At 36.3% G+C, this 19890-nt stretch overlaps 1 protein-coding gene, 1 non-coding gene and 1 pseudogene across 2 annotated transcripts; 1 reads left to right on the top strand and 2 right to left on the bottom strand.

The window, feature by feature from the left end:
• Positions 1-1119: 1119 nt before the first annotated feature.
• Trnaa-ggc (transfer RNA alanine (anticodon GGC)) lies at positions 1120-1194 on the bottom strand. The gene has a single exon. It is a non-coding gene; the product is annotated as a tRNA-Ala (tRNA).
• Positions 1195-2531: 1337 nt separating this feature from the next.
• Positions 2532-3567, bottom strand: LOC146138043 (uncharacterized; annotated as a pseudogene).
• Positions 3568-9051: 5484 nt separating this feature from the next.
• Positions 9052-13536, top strand: LOC146138042 (S-phase kinase-associated protein 1). The gene is made up of 4 exons (XM_083393215.1): positions 9052-9275; positions 9756-9899; positions 11832-11972; positions 13026-13536. The coding sequence occupies exons 1-4, from the start codon at positions 9108-9110 to the stop codon at positions 13059-13061; spliced, it is 489 nt and encodes a 162-aa protein (XP_083249341.1). The 5' UTR covers positions 9052-9107; the 3' UTR covers positions 13062-13536.
• The last annotated feature ends 6354 nt before the right edge of the window (positions 13537-19890 follow it).

Below are 19890 nucleotides of genomic sequence, written 5' to 3'. Positions count from 1 at the left end.
TCTACTATAGTTGATCCAATCTACATTTATATTGTTTTAATTTAACTGCAAGCCTCGGGTCAGCAGGGCAGTTGGCGCGACTTATTTCGTGTTCGAGCGCTTCTATATTTCTCTCCAGTTCATTCTGGCGAGCAGTGTTTTCTTTTTTCAATCTAGCACTAAATTCAATCGAAACTCCGCGAAGGACAGCTTTAAGGGCATCCCATCTAACATGGGGATTGACGTGATTTGCCGGGTTGGTTATTATGTAATCGTTAAAGTTTTTTCAATTAGGTCAGTATATTGTTTGTTATTTAACAAGCGCGTGTTGAACTTCCAGTATCCCTTACCGTGTTCAATTGGAGCTAGCTTTAAAGTCAACGTTACGATTTTATGGTCAGACATAATACCTGTGACAATGTTGGCGTCTATAATGTTGGTCAATAGTGATTTTAAGGTTATAAAGAAGTCTATACGAGACGCTGCCATTGGTTTTGTTGGAATTCTCGAGTACTTACGTTTTACCCCATGCACATGGCGAAAAGCATCATGCAACTCAAGTGAATTCATGTGAGCCTGCACAGTGGCCCGTGATCTTTTGTTTTTATGCGGGGGCCCATGACTTTTATCCAAACTCGCATTTAGAATAATATTAAAATCACCTCCTACAACCATGTCGCCGTCAGTAGCTGTGATAAGGCCTGCAAAAAAGTTGTCTAAAAAGGCTGGTTTATCATTTTTTGGCTCGTAAATATTTGTTAATGTTAATTGCTTATCACCAAGTTTAATGGTTAATATGAGATACCTCCCGCTTGGGTCAGCTGTCAATTGATTAATAGAATACGTTAAGTTTTTGGAAAATAAAATGGCTACCCCCTTGCTACGATTTGTACCATGTGACCAAACAATTTCTCCTCCCCATTCCATCTGCCAAAGTTTTGCACCAGATAATTTTTTTTTTTTTTTTTTTTTTTTATAGATATTAATTAAAGTTAACTTAAAACGAATAATTAGCGTTACAATAGATTCTACAAAAATAAAGCGCGAAAACACGTAATTGAAAACAACCGAAAGCCATTGCAGACTCTACACCGAATCTGTCGATCAATGATGCAAGCAGGGCAGACTAGAAAAACAACTAGCCTGCAGTGAGGTTCGAACTCACGACCTCCGGTCAAGCCGGGACCGTCGCTCTACCAACTGAGCTATGCAGGCTCAAACGGGAACAAGTCGAGAAACAACCATACGCCAATGCTTGCTCAATGTGTTAGTACAAGCAACTTCAATTGAAGGGGATTCACAGTACCATATCATATGCAATGAAACATGAACACACATGTGTGTTTACAACTGAAATCTAGCCCTTCTGAAGCTGCTTTTTGACCAACGATTACGGCTTACATATCATTGGATAGCTCAGTTGGTAGAGCGACGGTCCCGGCTTGACCGGAGGTCGTGAGTTCGAACCTCACTGCAGGCTAGTTGTTTTTCTAGTCTGCCCTGCTTGCATCATTGATCGACAGATTCGGTGTAGAGTCTGCAATGGCTTTCGGTGTACTAATGATATGTAAGCCGTAATCGTTGGTCAAAAAGCAGCTTCAGAAGGGCTAGATTTCAGTTGTAAACACACATGTGTGTTCATGTTTCATTGTAATTGAAAACAACGAATAACCATTGTAAAAGATATATATATATTTTTTGTTTTGTTAATAAAATAGATAGCGAAAAAAACGAACAAGAAAAACAAATTAAAATAGTGAGGCTCTCAAGCAGCTAACGACCATTTACTTTTGTGTTTTGTCATACTTCCTCTTTTTAAAGCCGAATATCGCTCGGAAGTTCGCACAGAAGATAGCAACAGTAAAAAGCGTAACATAGTCGGGACAGTGTCGGCATATTTACATTGATAAATAACATATCGCGCGCATAAAAGGACACAATTCATAAATGTTTTGCACGGTTCGTTTTTGTACACTCCAAAGAGTAATTGCTCGCGGGAAAAAACACACGATATTCGTAGTTTAGTACTTAACCACGCACTCACGTTTTCCCAGTACAGACCAGTGTTGTAATGACTTAAGTCAATGACTTGACTTAAGTGCACTTAAGTCACTGTTTTTAAATGATTTGACTTGACTTAAGTCTTTTGGACAAAAATACTTGACTTGACTTAAGTCTTTTGGGCAAATGACTTGACTTGACTTAAGTCATTTGGTCAAATGACTTGGGTTGAAATAAATTGTTTTAATTAGGCAATTAATTATAAAATTGCGTTATTTAGCCCAATCTTTGCACATAAAAGAATTTGCATGTTATATTGTGCTTTTATGTTATTTTTGACTTGAGTTGCTCATAATAATCGGAGGAGTTTGCCCGTTTTCATAATTTAAAGTTTTATTTTTTTGACAAGGGCTGGACTTGAAGTTGACTTGCTCTAATTATGACTTGACTTGGGCAACCGATGACTTGGACTGGGACTTGACTTGTTATTTATTCAAAAAGACTTGACTTGTACTTAAGTTGTTTTACGAATGACTTGACTGGGACTTAAGTTATTTCAAAATGACTTGTTTACAACACTGGTACAGACACGTAACAGGACACAAATAAAACAAGTGGTACAGGGTTTTCGTGGCCTTTTTGCAAAAAGTACATTGGTTAGATTCGGTTTTACCAAACGAATAAAGGGAGTCATTTGTAACAATTGCGCCCAAATTAAGCTTTATCTGAAAGCTTCTTAGTTTGTTTTCGATTGTTGAATTGTAGAGGTTGCGGTAAATTTTCTCCCATGGCAGACATGCACTCCCGCAATTTAAGGTCCAGTGCCATTTTAATTGAGCTTTTGGAGGAAAGAGAATTGTTGTTTGTATTTTTTCGTAAACCCATTTGGTGGAGTTATCCTGCTGGATAAATAATTTTAATGTTTGGGTTCTATACGATCGGAACGTTGTTGCGCTACCGGAATCCCATTCTTCTGGGAGACTCGATATTAATTTTACGAATTGGACAAAATCTGTGTTGTTAGGTGTAAAGTTAAATTTATTTACTAATGTGTCATATTGTAGATACTCGCCGTTTCTATTCAATAAATCCTGGTGAAAAATTATATTGGAATCTATAAGTGATGGCATAAAAAAAACATTTGAGCGGAATTTTACTTTTTTGTTTAGCCAAAGCGGTCGGCTGTTTGACTTTGGATCTATAATTTCCAAGAGTTGTTTGCACGCCGTTATTGCGCAACGTAACGTTCGCATAGGAAGTATACGCCTTGTGATTGCATTGTTTGTTCCTATGTTCCCATTAAGAAGCGCTTCTAATCTGTTACCTTGGATAAAGGGGCCTTCGATTTGTTTCCAATCAGCTTCCGCGTTTTCGTCAAGTAGTTTAGAGATCCATTTCGTATGTAAGGCTAACAAGTAATTATCTATATTGATCACTCCTGCCCCCCCCATTTGCAATACTCGCACTCAAAGTCTTTCTTTTCACCCTTTCCCATTTGGACCCCCATAAGAATGTAAAGAGGATTCGTTTAACTTTTGGGATAAAGCATTTGGGTATATTAACCGGGACAACACTCATTTTAAAGGTTAAGATTGGAATCATGAGGGTCTTGATAACTGTTATTTTTTCCGAGAAGAGAGAGACCCCTCGCGGACCAAATATTTGATAATATTTTAATTTTTTCAGAAGTGGTGTGAAGTTTTTTTCAATTAGATCGGCGTCGTTACTCGAGCTAGTGGGAATTTCAACGCCTAAGTATTTAATAGTGCCTGATGGCCATATAAGACCACTTTGTTTCATGGGTTTGTGACAGTTTTCACGATTTGTTCCGATAAAAAAGGCGTTTGATTAGGACATGTTGACCTTGCAGCCTGACATTTCGCCGAAGTCGTCAATAATCCGAAAGACTTCTGTAAAATCCTGATCACTACCCGAAAGAAATTTTGTAGTGTCGTCAGCAAATAGGGACACTTTAAATTATTTGCCATTTATTGTGATGCCGTTTTGGCGGCCCTGCTTTAACGCAGCGGCAAGGCATTCAATGCACAGGACAAATAATGTTGGAGAGAGAGGGTCTCCCTGGCGTAGCCACGTTCAACGTTAAACGATTTTGATAAAAAGTTGTTGTTAACAATTACGCACAAAGGATTTTGGTAAAAACATTCGATCAATTTAATAATCTTGTCCCCGAACCCGAAAGCAGCTAAGGCTGTATATCTGAAGTCCCAGGTTACCGTGTCAAAGGCCTTGAACATGTCTAAAAACAGTATCGCGCCAGGTATATCGTAATAGTCGGCACAGTCAATGATATCGAACAAAAGACGAATATTAGTGCCTATGTATCGTTTTGGAATAAAACAGGCGAGATAATGTCGTTTAGTACCCCTCGGATCCTGGTGTTAACTACTTTTGAAGCAATTTTGTGGTCTACATTCAAAGGCGTTATTGGTCTAAAATTTCCCGGTTGAAGATGATCTTTATAAGCTTTTGGAAGTAGAATTACCACTGCTTCTGACTGAGAAGCTGATAGCCTACCTGTATTTACTGTATGTCGCCAAGCTGCCATATAGACGCATTTGATATTGTCCCAAAAGGTGATATAAAACTCTGCTGGAAAACCGTAGATAAAATTTGCAAAGTGTTAATAAATTTAGCAAGGTACGACCACTAGCGGAATTTATTATTTAAAAATCACAGAATAAAATTACAAAACACATTGGCGGGGCAGGGCTGCGGAGTCGGTTAAAAATAACCCGAGTCCGACTCCGACAAAAGAATAAACTTGAGTCCGACTCAGGTCAAATTCTTGTGAGTCGGGACTCGGGACTCGGGTAGTTTTACGTGGTCTTATTAAGTCCGACTCCGCAGCCCTGGGGTGAAGTGTAAACAATAGGCCCCTGTGTTTCACTGTGTCCACACGAGTCAAACTATAGACATTGGCGAACAGTTGCCCCGCGCTAAATGACAACGACCGAGGTGAGACATGGTATACCTTGGATACGTCGTACAAAGCGTTTTCCGATATAATAGGACAGCGTAGTAATATCATTGAGGTCGGTCCACGTATCAGCGCCGGGGACATGCTGTGGATCAAAGAGGTTATAATATAATCTATAACAGTGATTCTCAACCTTTTTTAGAGCCAGAGCCGCATTTCAAACCTAAGGTTTGCAAGGAGCCGCATAAAAAACAACAGTAGGCATATAATTAAAAAACATTAAAATAGCAACAAGAAAACAACAAATATACATCACGCTAGCCTAGGCTAACTAATTAACAGTGTTTGCCATAGCTTTGCCTATTGCCATAGCTTTGCCTATTGCCATAGCTTGTCGATCAGGACTAAATATATTGTGACGTAACAAACCACAAAATTATTTAAAAGAGCCGGACGGAAGTGTACCCGGTAACATTAGTACTTCCTACTCGGGATCCTTGCTAATCAAATTCATTAATTCTTCATTCCTCTTACTTCCTTTGTTGCAGTTCTGCTACTGCTAACTAATTTTTCACTTCGTTAGTGAGAGCCGCAACATGTACAGTTGAGAGCCGCGGTTGAGAATCACTGATCTATAATATATTTGTGTGAACAAAAAAAAAAAAACTGGTCGGGGGGAGAAGAGTTTTGGTTACGCTTGAATGATCGTCAACTGCTTTTGTGACTGAAATTATGCGCATGACTTTGGGATAGTTGCTATTTAAGATTATTTGGCGATTTCGTTGCCAACATTAATTGGGTTAGGGTGAGAATTTGGGTGTGAGTGGGTTAAGTATTATTATTATTATTATTATTATTATTATATATTCTTACAAATTTATGCCTTTCTTGTAATTTCAACGTTGACAACTGATTTCGTTAGCGTTAAAATAAATGTGGTAGGATTTTAGACCAGCGCTGGTTATTTTTATCTCCACCTGTAGATCAGGGTTGGACCAATTTGTTGACTAAATACGCCACTTGCAGAAGTCTACGAACACCAGCGAGCTGCAACATAAATACTTTTATTACAAAGGTTTACATTAATTAGGGTTTAATTTTACATAAATCAGGATTTAATTTATCAGTATTGGATTACTCTTTGATTGCTGGTTAATTAAAGGGAAGAGGCTATTTGCCAGGCGTGCTTGTTAACCAAACTTTGAAATTGATGATACTGTAACCTTGCCTGACTGCATCCCATAATTTGAAAACGTTATTATGGGGGAGATTTACGCCAATTTTTTTTGGCTGAAATACTAAGCCAAATAAGACTATATACGCCAAAAAAGACAATTTTTTGGCTAAATTCACTAGGCCAGTAATATTTCACACCAACCGCATTTTACGTGGATGTTACTGAAAATGCGCGGCTGAGCGGAAAACTGCGCGGGGGATATAACCTGGTAGGACTCAATTTTTAGCTGTGCAAATTTTACAAATAAAGTTATTACAGTCGCGCAATTTCAAGCTGCAAAATTGTCTCCCCCGCGCAAAATCCAAAGTTTTCAATCTGGGGTCTACAGATACCGCATGCTGCAACGCACATTATTTGGGTTAGGTTGCAGGTTTGAGTTGGTCTACTATTATTAATAATAATAAATATATTAATACTTGACCACCACCAGGCTGGGAGAATCTTGTCAGCCTTCTGGTGACAAGCATTTTTGTCCTAAATTCTTCGGTTTTTGATCGCGCCCCTAAACTTAAATGATGTGTCTGCTTAAGGAATGTATGTGACATCAAGTCATTAACAAGGGGGTGTACAATTTTCATGTCTGCTTTTCTTACTCTTAAACAGTTACATAGATAGGCTGTTTTGAGGCGACTTGTGTAAAAACATGCAGTTCAAAACGAGATTGGAAAGCACAAACAAACATTCTTTGGATAAATATTTTTGTTTAAATTTTTGCGTTTGCATTATTAAAACAACCAAAAATATGCTTTAGACATCCTTAATATGCAGATGCGAATGTTATACCTGTACACTTAACAGGAATGGGGAATTCAGCTCAATATACAGGAATTCAACTCAATATATGAGTACTTGCCAAGCCAAAGTAAAACTGCAAACACATAACAATTCTATGATCAAAATTGTGTCATTTTTAAAATAATAAATAATCTATATGCCTTACACTGGCTTTAACACTAAACAACGTGCTTGACGCTAACGTAACTTTTTTCAAAATGGCACAACAAAATTAATTTCTGCCAATTGTAGTGTTATTAGTAATAATTACAAATTTCCGCTTTTCGAAATTAGATTTGATTAAATATGTGTGAAAAAAACCACAAGGTATTTTGTAAATTGGATCTTGGAAAAAAAATCTTTCAAAAAAAAATTTAATTTTCAAAACATTTTTTTTTCACTAAAGTTTTATTGCACCAATTTCTTCGGTTTTCTGGCTGATTTTTCGGCCGACATAGTCGCCAAGTCGCCAGCATTCTGCCATACTGACCACCACACACCCAAATGCGAACTAACACCCTAACCCAATTAATGTTGGTTGCGATATTTGTAGACCTTTTTTGTGTTATTATTTATGTACCAAATAGAAAGAGTCCCCAGTATTCACATTGGGATTTGGCACTCGCTCGCCAAATGCAAACTGCAATTCGCTAAAAAAAATGTTTGTTGGCTCCAGACCTACTGGAGCTCTTAATTTATTTTCTTCAACAACAAGAAATTAACTAAACACATCATAATGTGGTAAAAAGTGCTACGCATTCAATGTTGTGATGAATGAGTGAAACAGTCTTCTGGAGTACGACATTGTTATTATTTCGCTGAGCATTTGATTTGTTCAATATTATCAATATTATTCCTCAGGAGAGATTTTACATTGTGGAAATCATATACCCAAGGCCCCCTTGCAGATAAGTTTTAGTTGAATATTCAGTAGACTTAGTCTTGGTATTGCTAAACGAATAGTTCAGTATAAGTTCTCTATATATTTTAAATTCTGCAAAATGCCAAAGCAAATGCTCGAGAGTGACTTTTACCAATTCATTCATTTAAAAAAAGCCAATGTGGTTGGGTCAACAAGTTTGTGCAAATATGCCAAATTAAAGGTTGCAGAGCAAACACTTCTTCCAATATCCGACTACATATTTAGTTGAATGTGGTTGTAGTGCCATATATTTTGACCAAAAAGAGGAACACTTGACATTTGCAAGCGCGGAGATATTCGGGCGAAACTGACATGCCTTTATCCTCAAGTTTTATTATTTTTATTAAACATTAAGTTCTTGGTTCACATTAACAATGAATAACACTTTGTAAATGCGTTATGTAAATTTTGTTTAGTAAAATTGTTATTTGCATTTTTGTATTGTTTTTGTAATTTTACCCTACTTTTATAATGTTCACTGTTATCTCCGAGATAAAAACGCACCTTGCACGTCATATTTGGCAATAGAAGTTTTGGCAATATCCTTTTTGTGATTGTTTGGGGAGGAATTAACGATGTTTGAGTCTTTAAGGGTGGAATGTGAAAAAAAAAAATTCACCACTGCTCTGGTCTAGATGCTTTCTGTCAGAAACTTGAGGCTTTTGTATGCTGTCGGAGTTTTAATTTTGTAACTGTGATAATCAGTTTTAAGATTGTAATGACATAATAATAAAAATGTCTGTTGTACTTTTTGAGATAAATGCGAGTATTATTGTGAACCTTCGATATACACATTTGTATATTTGTCATATTTTTACATCAAACATATTGAGGTGACTAAAGACAAAAGTTCACAGCTATTTTAGTGTTGTAGGAAACCTAAACTGGAATAACAAACCTAGTTTGAGATATATGCTGGTGTGGTATTCAACCTGGTTTAGAATCTAGTTCTAAACACTTTTTAAAGCTTAATAGAGATAGTTAACCTATTTCTGTGATACAAGGTTTTCGGCGCCCAAGTTTTTACTCAAATTAATTTTCTGGAATGCTGTTGAGCATTTTAGGATAAAACTAAATAGCTTTGTCAAAGGTTGAAAGAAATCTTACTAAACAGGTTTCTCCTTTTTTGAGATACCATGAAGCAGAATACACCAATAATCACTGTGACTTATACCCATATATATTTATAAATCAAATCAAACAAATAAAATTATTTTTAGGAAGTTCTACATATTTGTTCTCCTTAAAATAAAACAATGCCGACGATCAAGCTCCAAAGTCATGACAGTGAAACATTTGTGGTTGATGTTGAAATTGCAAAACAGTCTGTTATTATCAAAACAATGCTTGAGGATCTTGGTGTTGATGAGGACGATGAAGAAGGAATTCCTCTTCCAAATGTTAACGCTGCTATACTAAGAAAAGTATTGTTGCCTTTTTTGTATGATATTGATAGATTACAAGAAAGCTTATCTGTGATACTTTTTAGTTCACTGTAATAAACAAGAAAAATGTAATGCAGACAGGATAGACAAAAGTCCCACCTACGTTATTAAAGAACACTCGTGCCAATTGTAAAACACACTTTAATGGCAAAACAGCATCAAAGCAAGTGTAAATATTTTGATGATGTAATTAAACCTATTATTAACATGTAACTATACCTACAGACAAATATTTCACAGTGAGTATACAATGCCAGTTGTGTTCCTAAACCTATGTTATGTGTAACCACCCTGGATATTGCCCTAGGTTGGCCTTTAGTGACCTAAAAATGTATTTTTACCGAAACCATCACATAGTGATTTGGGCTATTACTGTTTAGCCACAACTGATATAGATATACCTAAACTTGTCACGCAAAAGAAAAATTTGTTTGCACATTTGTTGTTAAATGTTTACAGGTCATTCAGTGGTGCACCCAACACAAAGATGACCCTCCACCTCCAGAAGATGATGAGAACAAGGAAAAGAGAACCGATGATATTCCTGTGTGGGATCAAGAGTTTCTTAAAGTGGACCAAGGAACACTTTTTGAACTTATACTTGTGAGAGATTTTTTTTCTTATACCTGTTGTCAAATTAGTCCGCCTTAGATCCATTATCTTTAAAATTGTTTAGCTTTTACGCACTAGGTAAACTCAAATAAATTTATGGCACCCTTTTTAAACTGCAATGCAATTATCATATCATTTGGCAGTCCTTTAGGTAGACAGCAAAACAATAGTTAAAATAGCTTACAATACACTCGTGCACAACTACAACAAAACAGTGACCTAATGTGTCGCAAATGATTAAAAGTTCTATTCATTTAGTGTTTATGGTTATTTTGCTGAGCATGTGATTTGGTTAATAAATAATATTTCTCAGAAAAGATTTACACTGTGAAAACCACTTAACAAAAGCCCACCAAAGACTAAAGAACAGTGGTATATAAAAACAGGTTCTTATAAGACAACAAAACCCCCCAAAATTATCACAGTCTTAAGTTTATACGGCTTATTTATTGTTGGCTAAGATTGCTCTTTTTAAATGGCCGCTTTTATTCCTTTTTCATTTTTTAATTAGACTATTATTTGCTTGCTGCATGCATTTATAAGAGACAAGACAATTCTTGTTTTTTAAGCAAATGGCTTGAACACTTGTAATAATCTTTATTACTTTCTCCAAAGTGTTTTCTAATGAATGTAATTCTCTTTGGTTCCAAGGATATTAATTCGGTTCCAAGATATTGAAGAGTCGGTTCCAAGGATACTAATAGGTCAAATTTTCATTAGTTTGGTAACTTGTTTACTTATGGAAATGAGGATTTTAATGAAAACCCTATTTACTGTGTTGGGCAAATAACTACATTCCATTTTCCATTTACGGAGGAAAAATGTATATTTCGTCTGAACAAGTTTTGATTTGCAGCCATTTGTGCAACTGTCAAGTGAAAATTTTTCTTCAATGTTAACCCTGTATATACATTTAAGTCTTGCATACCTGTTTGCATGTAATAGTTTGTATTTTTTAATATTTAAAAAAGTTCTGCGACACAAATTTTTCAAGACAGGTATGGCACAGAAAACAGTTTGAGAACCCCTGCCTTCGATGCTTTATCTGCCTAAAAACCCAAACCTAAAACGGTTATCAAACGGCAACGCTGAACTAGATTAACTAGCTATTAAAGTTAGACCGTTTTTTCGAAATAGTTTTATATGTCGCGCTAATCGAAAAAACGATCTCCGTTTAGTATTGCAGATGGCGAAAGACGTGCTTGTAATATAGCCTAGTCCCGTACATGGATCTACCAAAATCAATCGCACATATTTCACGGTCTTGGTTTAGTTTTTTGCCTGAAGTTAACGATTGCACACTAAGCGGTTTCGCAGCTGGCGCCTGGTAGGATTGTCGATAAGCCACGTGTTTGCTTTCCGTCTAAATGTTCGTTTCGGATGATTTTTATTCTTGTTTATGACGTCATTACCATCGCTATTTTGTGACGTCCTATCCGTCACTATTTTATGACGTCATCAACGTCAGACGAAAAAACAACGGGGAATTCCCTAAGTTGAACATTTTAACCCCCCCCCCCCCCCTTTTTGAATTTCTGGATACGCCCCTGTGTAGAACCATTATAGTTTTTTCCCATGGCCTACTATAGGGGCATCAAACAGTTTTCAAATAAGCAGCACAAAAAAATTGTTGCAAAAGGCATTGAATGTGTGGCACCAACACTTCAGTATGTTTTGTGCCTCTTTTTACCTGTTTTTTGGTACTGAAGCTTTGAATTACATCTTGGTGTTACTTGCTGAACCTAATACAATAAACATTTGTTACTATGGACTCTTTATTAAAAGAGTTTTCTGAGAACTTTTTTATGTTTAAATCTTTATTTACCAATCAGTGATCACAATTTTTGGTTTGCCATACTGTCATAATATATTTGTAAGAAGCTATTTATTTATTCATTTTTAAATAATTGTAAAATTTTCTAGGCTGCAAACTATTTGGATATCAAAGGATTACTAGCAGTCACCTGCAAAACAGTCGCTAATATGATTAAGGGAAAATCTCCTGAGGAAATACGAAAAACATTTAACATCAAGAATGATTTTACAGAAGACGAAGAGGCTCAAGTAAGTAAATTTTGTTGTACTAACCATTTGTTGCACACAGGTTTATATAAAGCCAACACTCATGTATAAAAAAATAAAAAAAATATATAAAAAAGAGAAATAAATTTTGTTTAAGTGGGTTTCAAAAACATGTTTTTTACCCAAAAATTGCATTTGAGTGGTTTTATCAAAACTTGTTAATTTAATACTTTTATGACGCACTACACTCACAGGAAAACATTTACATTGACCTAGGTTATGTAGACCAAAATATTATGCTAACCAATAGAATATATTAAAAAAGTGCATTTATCTAGACCGGGGGTTGGCAGCCTTTTTCTAGTCAATGGCGAAAAACAAAACTCAAAGTCTTGGCGGCTGCACTAAATTTTAACTAAGAATTATGTTATTAAAATGTGTAACTTTTTAACATTCTAATAATACTAGTGTAAATAAGGCAGACCACCATTTTTTTTTAATTAAATATTGTGTCGGTTACATTAAAGGAGCCAGTAAAGTGTTGATGTGCAGCATGAAAAAAAAATATTTGTTTGGTTTAAAGTTTGTAACTACTTGTGATCATCCATAATAGAAATAAAAGGTGTAATAAAACTATTACAGGGAAGTGTGATAACTTTAATCGTTAATCTAGTTCATATGCTGTAATTTAAATAGGGCCGTTTAACACTAAAATGTCATGTTAATTTTTAAAAGGGACTTACATGGCACCACTGTAGTATGAAAACATTTTGAAAAAACATTGTTTTTTGTGAAAAATGTCCAGTAATTTTTTTTTTTTTTTTTTCCTATGTGTCTCCTTATAAGCATGAAAAGTTGTTAAAAACTGGTCTAGACAGAAAACATGGTTTTCAATCTAATCCTGTTTATTTACTTGTATTTCACACTTAAATTACCAATTTACAAATCTCTTGTAACTGGAAAAATAAATTAATTTAAAACGAATAGGGCCAATTTACCAAATTTGTAACTATATAACCTTCATTTTTCTGTTTTATTGTGCTGTTTGAATATCTCCTTAGAACAGCATTATTTTTTATCCAATTTTGTTTGCAGGTTAAGAAAGAAAATCAATGGTGTGAAGAAAAATGAAGTTTTACTGTGTCGGAAACCTGCTTTTGCAGTTTTTAATTTTATATATATTGTTATGTTTTAGTTTTTGCTTTGTGTTAAAAAGTTGTCTAGAACAGTGTACATATTCACGATTCCTGGCTTAGTGTTTGATTTATTGTTATAAGTATTTCAAGTGAAGTGCTCAACGTTTCCTAGATAAAATTGGTCTACTTAACCAATATAAATTACTGTTACAAAACAACTCTTGAAAAAAATGCTAATAGTTTTGTACTTCTGTCTTATTTTCATTTTTGCTTGCTTCTTTAGTCTTCACTTTAATGCACACTCAATAAAGATGGCATTCTTTACGCAACATTTTGATCTTGAATTTAGTTAAAACTGGCCTTTGTTAATAAAATAGAACTTTATATTTTAAATTGTTTTCGTAAAATCTAGTTTTGTTTGCTTTTCCATAACTATACTATCAGTTAAATAAACACACCAAACCACAATGTTAATTTTTTTTAACTTTTAAACTTGTTGACACCTCGTTGGCATTTCACACAAGCAAGTGCAATTCGCTCCTTCCGAGTGCATATTGACACTAGCACGACTGCCAGATACACAAGGAAAAATTAGTTACACCCTGCGCAACTGAACAAAAAAGATGAAGCAAGCGTATCGCATCTGGAGTCCTACACATTTAATAAACTGGTAACAATTGAGGTTGGCTATGGAAAACTATGTAAATGTACCAATTTTTTAAAAACGGACCAAGGCATTTCATTTTTTGTTTGCGCAGTTAAAATAGGCAAACCACTGTCGGGGTAGGGGGCGTACATTACTAAGTTACTCCCCTCTGGATGCACTCCTCAAACTGGCAATGAGATTATTTTAAATATTTGTTTGAAAATCTATCTAATTCGCATATTTAACAATTTAATAATATCGTACACCGAAAGCCATCGCAATCAAAGATGCAAGTAAAGCAGGCTAGAAAAACAACTAGCTTGCAATGAGGTTCGAACTCAATACCGGCGGGACCGTCTGAGCTATTCGGCCTCAGAAAGAAGCAAGTCACAAAGCAACCATACGCCAATGCTTGCCTCATTCTGTTAGTACAAGCAACTTCATATTGTAGGGGATCCACAGTAATCATATCTTTTTTTCTAGCCTACCCTGCTTGCAAATGATATGGCTACCATAGACACCCTTTAATATAAAGTTGCTTGCACTAACAGAATGTGACAAGCATTGGCGTATGGTTGCTTTTCGACTTGCTCCTCTTTGAGGCTGTATAGCTTAGTTTAGGTGTGGCCAACCAGTCAGACAACAAGGCCGCATTTCCTACTTGGTTATCCGCAAAGAGCCACACCTTACACATGGAAAGAAATTAATAGCCCATCACTGTATTTCTTGCTCACTTCCACAAAGCGATCGCACGAATCGTGAAAAAGAGTGCCTTTATTCGTTTAAACAGACAAATATTTAATTTAGAAGGAGACTCGACGCATTTGTTGAAAAACTGCACTTTTATCGATATAATGTCAAATATCAAGATGATTTGAACAAATAACCTGAGAATGATTGACACACAGCTTTATGGATGTTTTGTCATACTTTTTGCGTTTATCATGTTTTAAAAGTGTTGCTAGCAATACATGGCCTTTAAGGCAAACAGCCTGAGTTTGAACCGGCCAATAATAATAACTTTGCCAAACAAAATCGACATGTTCCAAGATATCTCAAGTGCAACATGAACGTAAGAGCCGCATGCGGCTCGCGAGTCGCGTGTTGGCCACCCCTGGCTCGGTTGGTACAGCGACGGGTATGACCGGAGGTCGTGAGTTCGAACCTCACTGCAGTCTAGTTGTTTTTCTAGCCTGCCCTGTTTGCATCATTGATCGACAAATTAAGTAAGTCTGCTATGGTTTTCGGTGTATAAGCCGTAATCGTGGTCAAAAAGCAGCTTCAGAAGAGCTAGATCACAGTGGTTATCACACATATGTGTGTGCATGTTTCATTGTAGGCCTACTATAATCTGTATTTTTGCTTATAGGCTAAATTAGATGTAAGGCTTCGCCCAACTTTTCTTTTTGAGTGTTTAAGGTGTCTAAAATTTTTGGATCCAAGTTTTTTGGGGGCGAAGAAAAACATAGCTTTACAAATTTATTTCACAGGATGACGTTATGAAACCTTTAACTTATAAAACAACCTGTTCCTGGGTTGCTTTGCAAACATAGCCCTATTAGCCACAGTTTATTACGCAGCTTAAGTCTTTATGGCATCAATTCATGACGTAACCTAGGCCTATACCGCTAGCCCTAAAAACATTATGCTACCGTACATAAACAAAAATCCTGGATCCGCCAACAACTCATATTCTGCGTATTATACATCCTTTATGCTCCTAACGCTCCATCTATATTTCATTAAGCACGAAACTTGATCGGGCGGGAAAGTATTTGGCATAGCTTAATGTTAGATGCAGGGGTAGATCAATGCCGGATTAAGGGTAATGTGGGCCTAAGGCTATTTACCAGGGAAGGGCCTAATTACTTTCTCTACATTCGACGAGATGATTCCTATATTTTTATTTTAATAATGCGTTACTATTGTTTGGCAAATACGCTGTGCATAAGCTAGCTCAGGGGCAGCAACCTATTTTTAGTCGCGGGCCGAAACCAAACTCAGAATGTCCTCCGCGGGCCGTACAAAATGTTAACTAAGAATTGTGTTATTAAAATGTTAGAACAACTGTAAATCAGGCGGGTGTCGGATCTTTTTGCACCTAAGATGTGTTTAATTACGTTTACGGAGGAAGTAAAGTGTTGGTGCAAATTAAAATTCGAGTCCAAACCTCGTTATCCATACTACTTATGAAAAATGTGATAAAACTACTTTCAGGAAAGGCAATAACCTTAATAGTTAATCTATTGAGCGTTTGTTAACCTTTTTTTAAGGGCAGATCTACTTGAAAAGACAGCATCAAAACGTAAACAAACCGGACATAGAAAGAACATATGCGCGAAGCGCGAAAATTTTTCGCACTTACGTATAATCAAAAAGTAAAAAAATAGGCCAATTTGGACTCGTGTCTATAGTTTGTCGAAGAGGCGGCGGGCCGGATGAATTACATTGGCGGGCCGTAGGTTGCCGACCCATGATCTAGCTGAATATTGGCATAAAAGTTATCATTGAGTAACCCCGTAGCATACCTTGCGCGTTTCACGATGGAATGTTCTATTGCAAACTCTTTGGGAAATCTCTATACCAGGCATAACAAGTTGGTTGCTTGCCCAACAACATTTGACGAAAACTTAAAGATTAAGCGAAGGTTATCGTCAAGTAATTGGCTGCCCGAAACAACGCTGACACATGGCTACATATAAAGCAACACAGTAATGGACAGACCTTTATCCCCCAATCTTGCCACTCGCAAACGTACGATTAGGCGTAAAATGCGAAAAAAACGTAATAAAAGGATACAACATTCTACTTTGAACATCCCTACTTGCGAGTAAAGCAAAGAACGTGTCAGAAAAATGTGTAACACTACGTTACAAGAAAGGTCATAATTAAAATCACAAATTTAAGTTAACAGACAAATTTTATAAATAAAGACATTTGTGTAGTTGGGTTTTGCAAACTACGACCTAGCTAGAGAGTTATGTCCGTGGCCCCCCAAGGGGACCGAGGGCCAAAGCCTGTTCTCGATTCTAGAACAAAATACAAATTCTATTAGATGACATAGTTTTACTTTTTTGCCTCAAAAATGCTCTCGAGTCACTGGTCTCACATCTCCCCTATTACAATGTAGTTTATATAAAAAAATACATTTTCCTTGCCTTACAGCTAACATACGTATAGGTTGGTTCACACTGAATGCGTTTTGAACGCTAGCGTTGTCCAGATCACACTTAAACGGTTGCCAGCGTTAACGGCAAATTTCCTCGTTCCGAACCAAAAGCGTCAAAGTTGAACTGTTTCAACTTCAGCAATCGAAATTAAAAAAAAAAACGTTTTACGTTAACGCCAGACGCGTCTAGTGTGGACCAACCTTATGAATAATGTTATCGACATTCAAACCTCGAAAGAACATCACTATCTATGCTTAAAATAGTCTCAAGCCATAAGATCGAAATAGCAGTCCAAAACCCGCCAGAATAAGGCCTAAACAGCACTTTACCTATCCTCAAACCTCACCCCTAAGTGCACCAACTCCCCTAATAATTTTAACCCCCACCCATTACCCACCAATAACCCCAAACAGGGCCAAAACTCAATTGTAAAAACAGCGGCGCCCTAATGGCGTAGGCTAAACAAGGGCGTCCGAACGTCGACACCAAAACGACCCATGCCAGACCTACAGCTCCCGATCGACCCATACCCTCTCCCTACAGTTTTAGGTGTTATTTTGGCCATTTAGGGCAATATTACGATGAATTTAGGACGTATTTTGACAGATTTAAGTCTTATTCAGACGATTTTGATCGCATTCTGTACTGGGCAGTAATCTGCGTATTTAAGCTTTATGTCATTGGTCTTTATTTTTATTCTATGGGTTTATAATTTTTTCTGCTTTAGGTATTGTTGCTTTTTAGGTTTTATTGTGTGTTCCTCTTAAAAGTGATAGCACAGAACGTAAATAGTTCTTTACTGGTTTGCAGCATAAATAAAACAAATTATTTACCTACACTCACACACAAGGCACATATTGACTCGACTCAGTTTAAACAAAAACTGACTGTACTGATACTGGATCTGTATCACTATCAGCCTTACAAAAATTTAACCTTAAACAATTGAGGGCCGAATTTTTTCAGGGCCTAAGGCTATAGCCTTATTAGCCTGTTGGTTAATCCGGCCCTGGGGTGGATCCAGTATTTCTATATTTTTTTGACAGTTTTTAGGGATGACGTCAAAAAGTTAAGTCATTAAACAATTAATCTTAAAAAGCTGTTGTCGAGCGCAAATATGCTTTTGTTTTTTTTATTTTATTTTTTAAAACCTTATTCGGAGCCCCTAAAACAGGGGTTCGCAACCTGTGGTATGCGTACCACTAGTGGTACGCGACGGTTTTCCAGGTGGTACGCGAGTAGCTTCCGTTTTTTTTCACAAAAACCTGGATTCACAACTTTAGTTTTTGTTTTTCTTTTTTTTTACAAAAAAATTCCCTAAAGCCTATTCATTGTTACGTAATTATTCCTGTTGTTTCGTACCATTACGAACTTCAAAAGACAGGTCATATCTATTGTCGACAAGGAGCACAGTTGCTTTGTAAAGCGTACAACGCTGTTGAATAATGGGCGTTAATTATGTCAAACGATTGCTCTAGATCAGGGATCGGCAACCTTTTTCCAGTCGCGGGCAAAACCAAACGTAAAAAGGTCTCTGCGGGCCGCACAAAATGATAACTAAGAATTGTGTTATGAAAATGTTAGAACAACTGTGAATCAGGCGGGCCTGGGATATTTTTTGCACTTAATAACGCATTTAATTACATTTACAGAGGCAGTAAAGTGTTGACGCAAAGCGAATGAAAAGTGTAATAAAATTACTTTGAGGGAACGCAATAACATTTAAAGTTAATCTAGCTCAGTGTGTGTTAAAAGTTGAAGTCAAGACGCACCTGGCGAGCGAAGCGAGCGCGATTTTTTTTTGTCAACCTTTATTTCTTCTAAATTTAAGTTTTTACTACCTTGCCGAAAGTAAAAAAATAAAAAAATATAAAATTTTTTGCAGCTACGCAGTTAAAATAGTCAAAAATTATTTGAAATAGACCCGTGTCTAATTTGTCAAAGAGGCGGCGGGCTGGATGAATTACATCGGCGGGCCGGATCCGGCCCGAGGGCTGTAGGTTGCCGACCCCTGCTCTAGATAGATATTATCTACTGATTTATAGCTTAATTTACAAATAGCATTAAATAAAAATAGGCAAAAATATGATTCAATGAAAATAGTTGTTCTACAACAGTGGTTCTTAACCAGGGGCGCCAAGCAAATCTTAGGGGGGCGCAAGCTCTATTCCAATATTTAACCTTTTATAATGTTTTATCAGTTCCATGTTGCTTTAGTTACTAAATGTGCTTGTATGCTGTCTTATGCATAACATTAAAATTACACATGTTTAGAAAAGTAACTAAAGAAACACGATCATAATTTAGCGATTTGCGAACTTTGGGGCTGTGTTTATTTAGAACAGTATGATATGGTTGAAGAAGATCTAAATTGTGCAGCATGCCACCCTCTCAACAAACAGTGTTTTGCCAATTTTAACAACAAAACTACAAAAAAATTACAGAACAACTTTTTGCGCATCACCAATTGGGGGGAACTGTTTATTGCACCAATTGTGATGTTATTTGCAGCATATAGCCTTTGAATTGTGTGCCATCACCCCTTTTAAAACAAGATTAACGCAATGTTTCAATTTTTACAACATGTTTGTCAAGCTTCTGTTATAACCACTGTTGTACAAGGCGTGGCGTTAGAAAACGTCCAAGTGGTACGGGATTGGAAAAAGGTTGGGAACTCCTGCCCTGAAAAGATGGTTAGGAGCCGCGGTTTAGAACCACTTCTCTACAGTTATAATTTTTTAAAGGTAGGCAAAAAGCATATCAAAACTACCGTACAGTTAAATTTTTTTCATAAATTTTAATTTTATTAAGCGACATTTTTATAAGCTATGCTTTCGCGGTTATTTATTTATTTTCCTTAATTTTATCTATCGTATTTCCAAGCTATAGCCTATTTCTCTCCAAACTGCGTTAAACATATTTTTTGCTAACCAAAATTAGTTTTGCAAGAAGACTGAAGGTATTTATTTAATGATAAAAAATAGTAGGCTATATCAAATCATCTAATG

The sequence above is a fragment of the Ascidiella aspersa genome, chromosome 7, assembly GCF_963924565.1.
Source record: "Ascidiella aspersa chromosome 7, kaAscAspe10.2, whole genome shotgun sequence".
Lineage (NCBI taxonomy): Eukaryota > Metazoa > Chordata > Ascidiacea > Phlebobranchia > Ascidiidae > Ascidiella > Ascidiella aspersa.
The sequence above is the reverse complement of the archived record's forward strand: the minus strand, read 5'-3'. Positions and strand labels throughout refer to the sequence as shown.

What these genes read in the sequence shown, in the direction of transcription:
- LOC146138042 (XM_083393215.1), top strand. Translation starts at nt 9,108, where the DNA reads ATGCCGACGATCAAGCTCCAAAGTCATGACAGTGAAACATTTGTGGTT. An exon ending in ACGCTGCTATACTAAGAAAA is followed by an intron (nt 9,276 to 9,755) that starts GTATTGTTGCCT and finishes AAATGTTTACAG; the next exon opens with GTCATTCAGTGGTGCACCCA. An exon ending in CACTTTTTGAACTTATACTT is followed by an intron (nt 9,900 to 11,831) that starts GTGAGAGATTTT and finishes AAAATTTTCTAG; the next exon opens with GCTGCAAACTATTTGGATAT.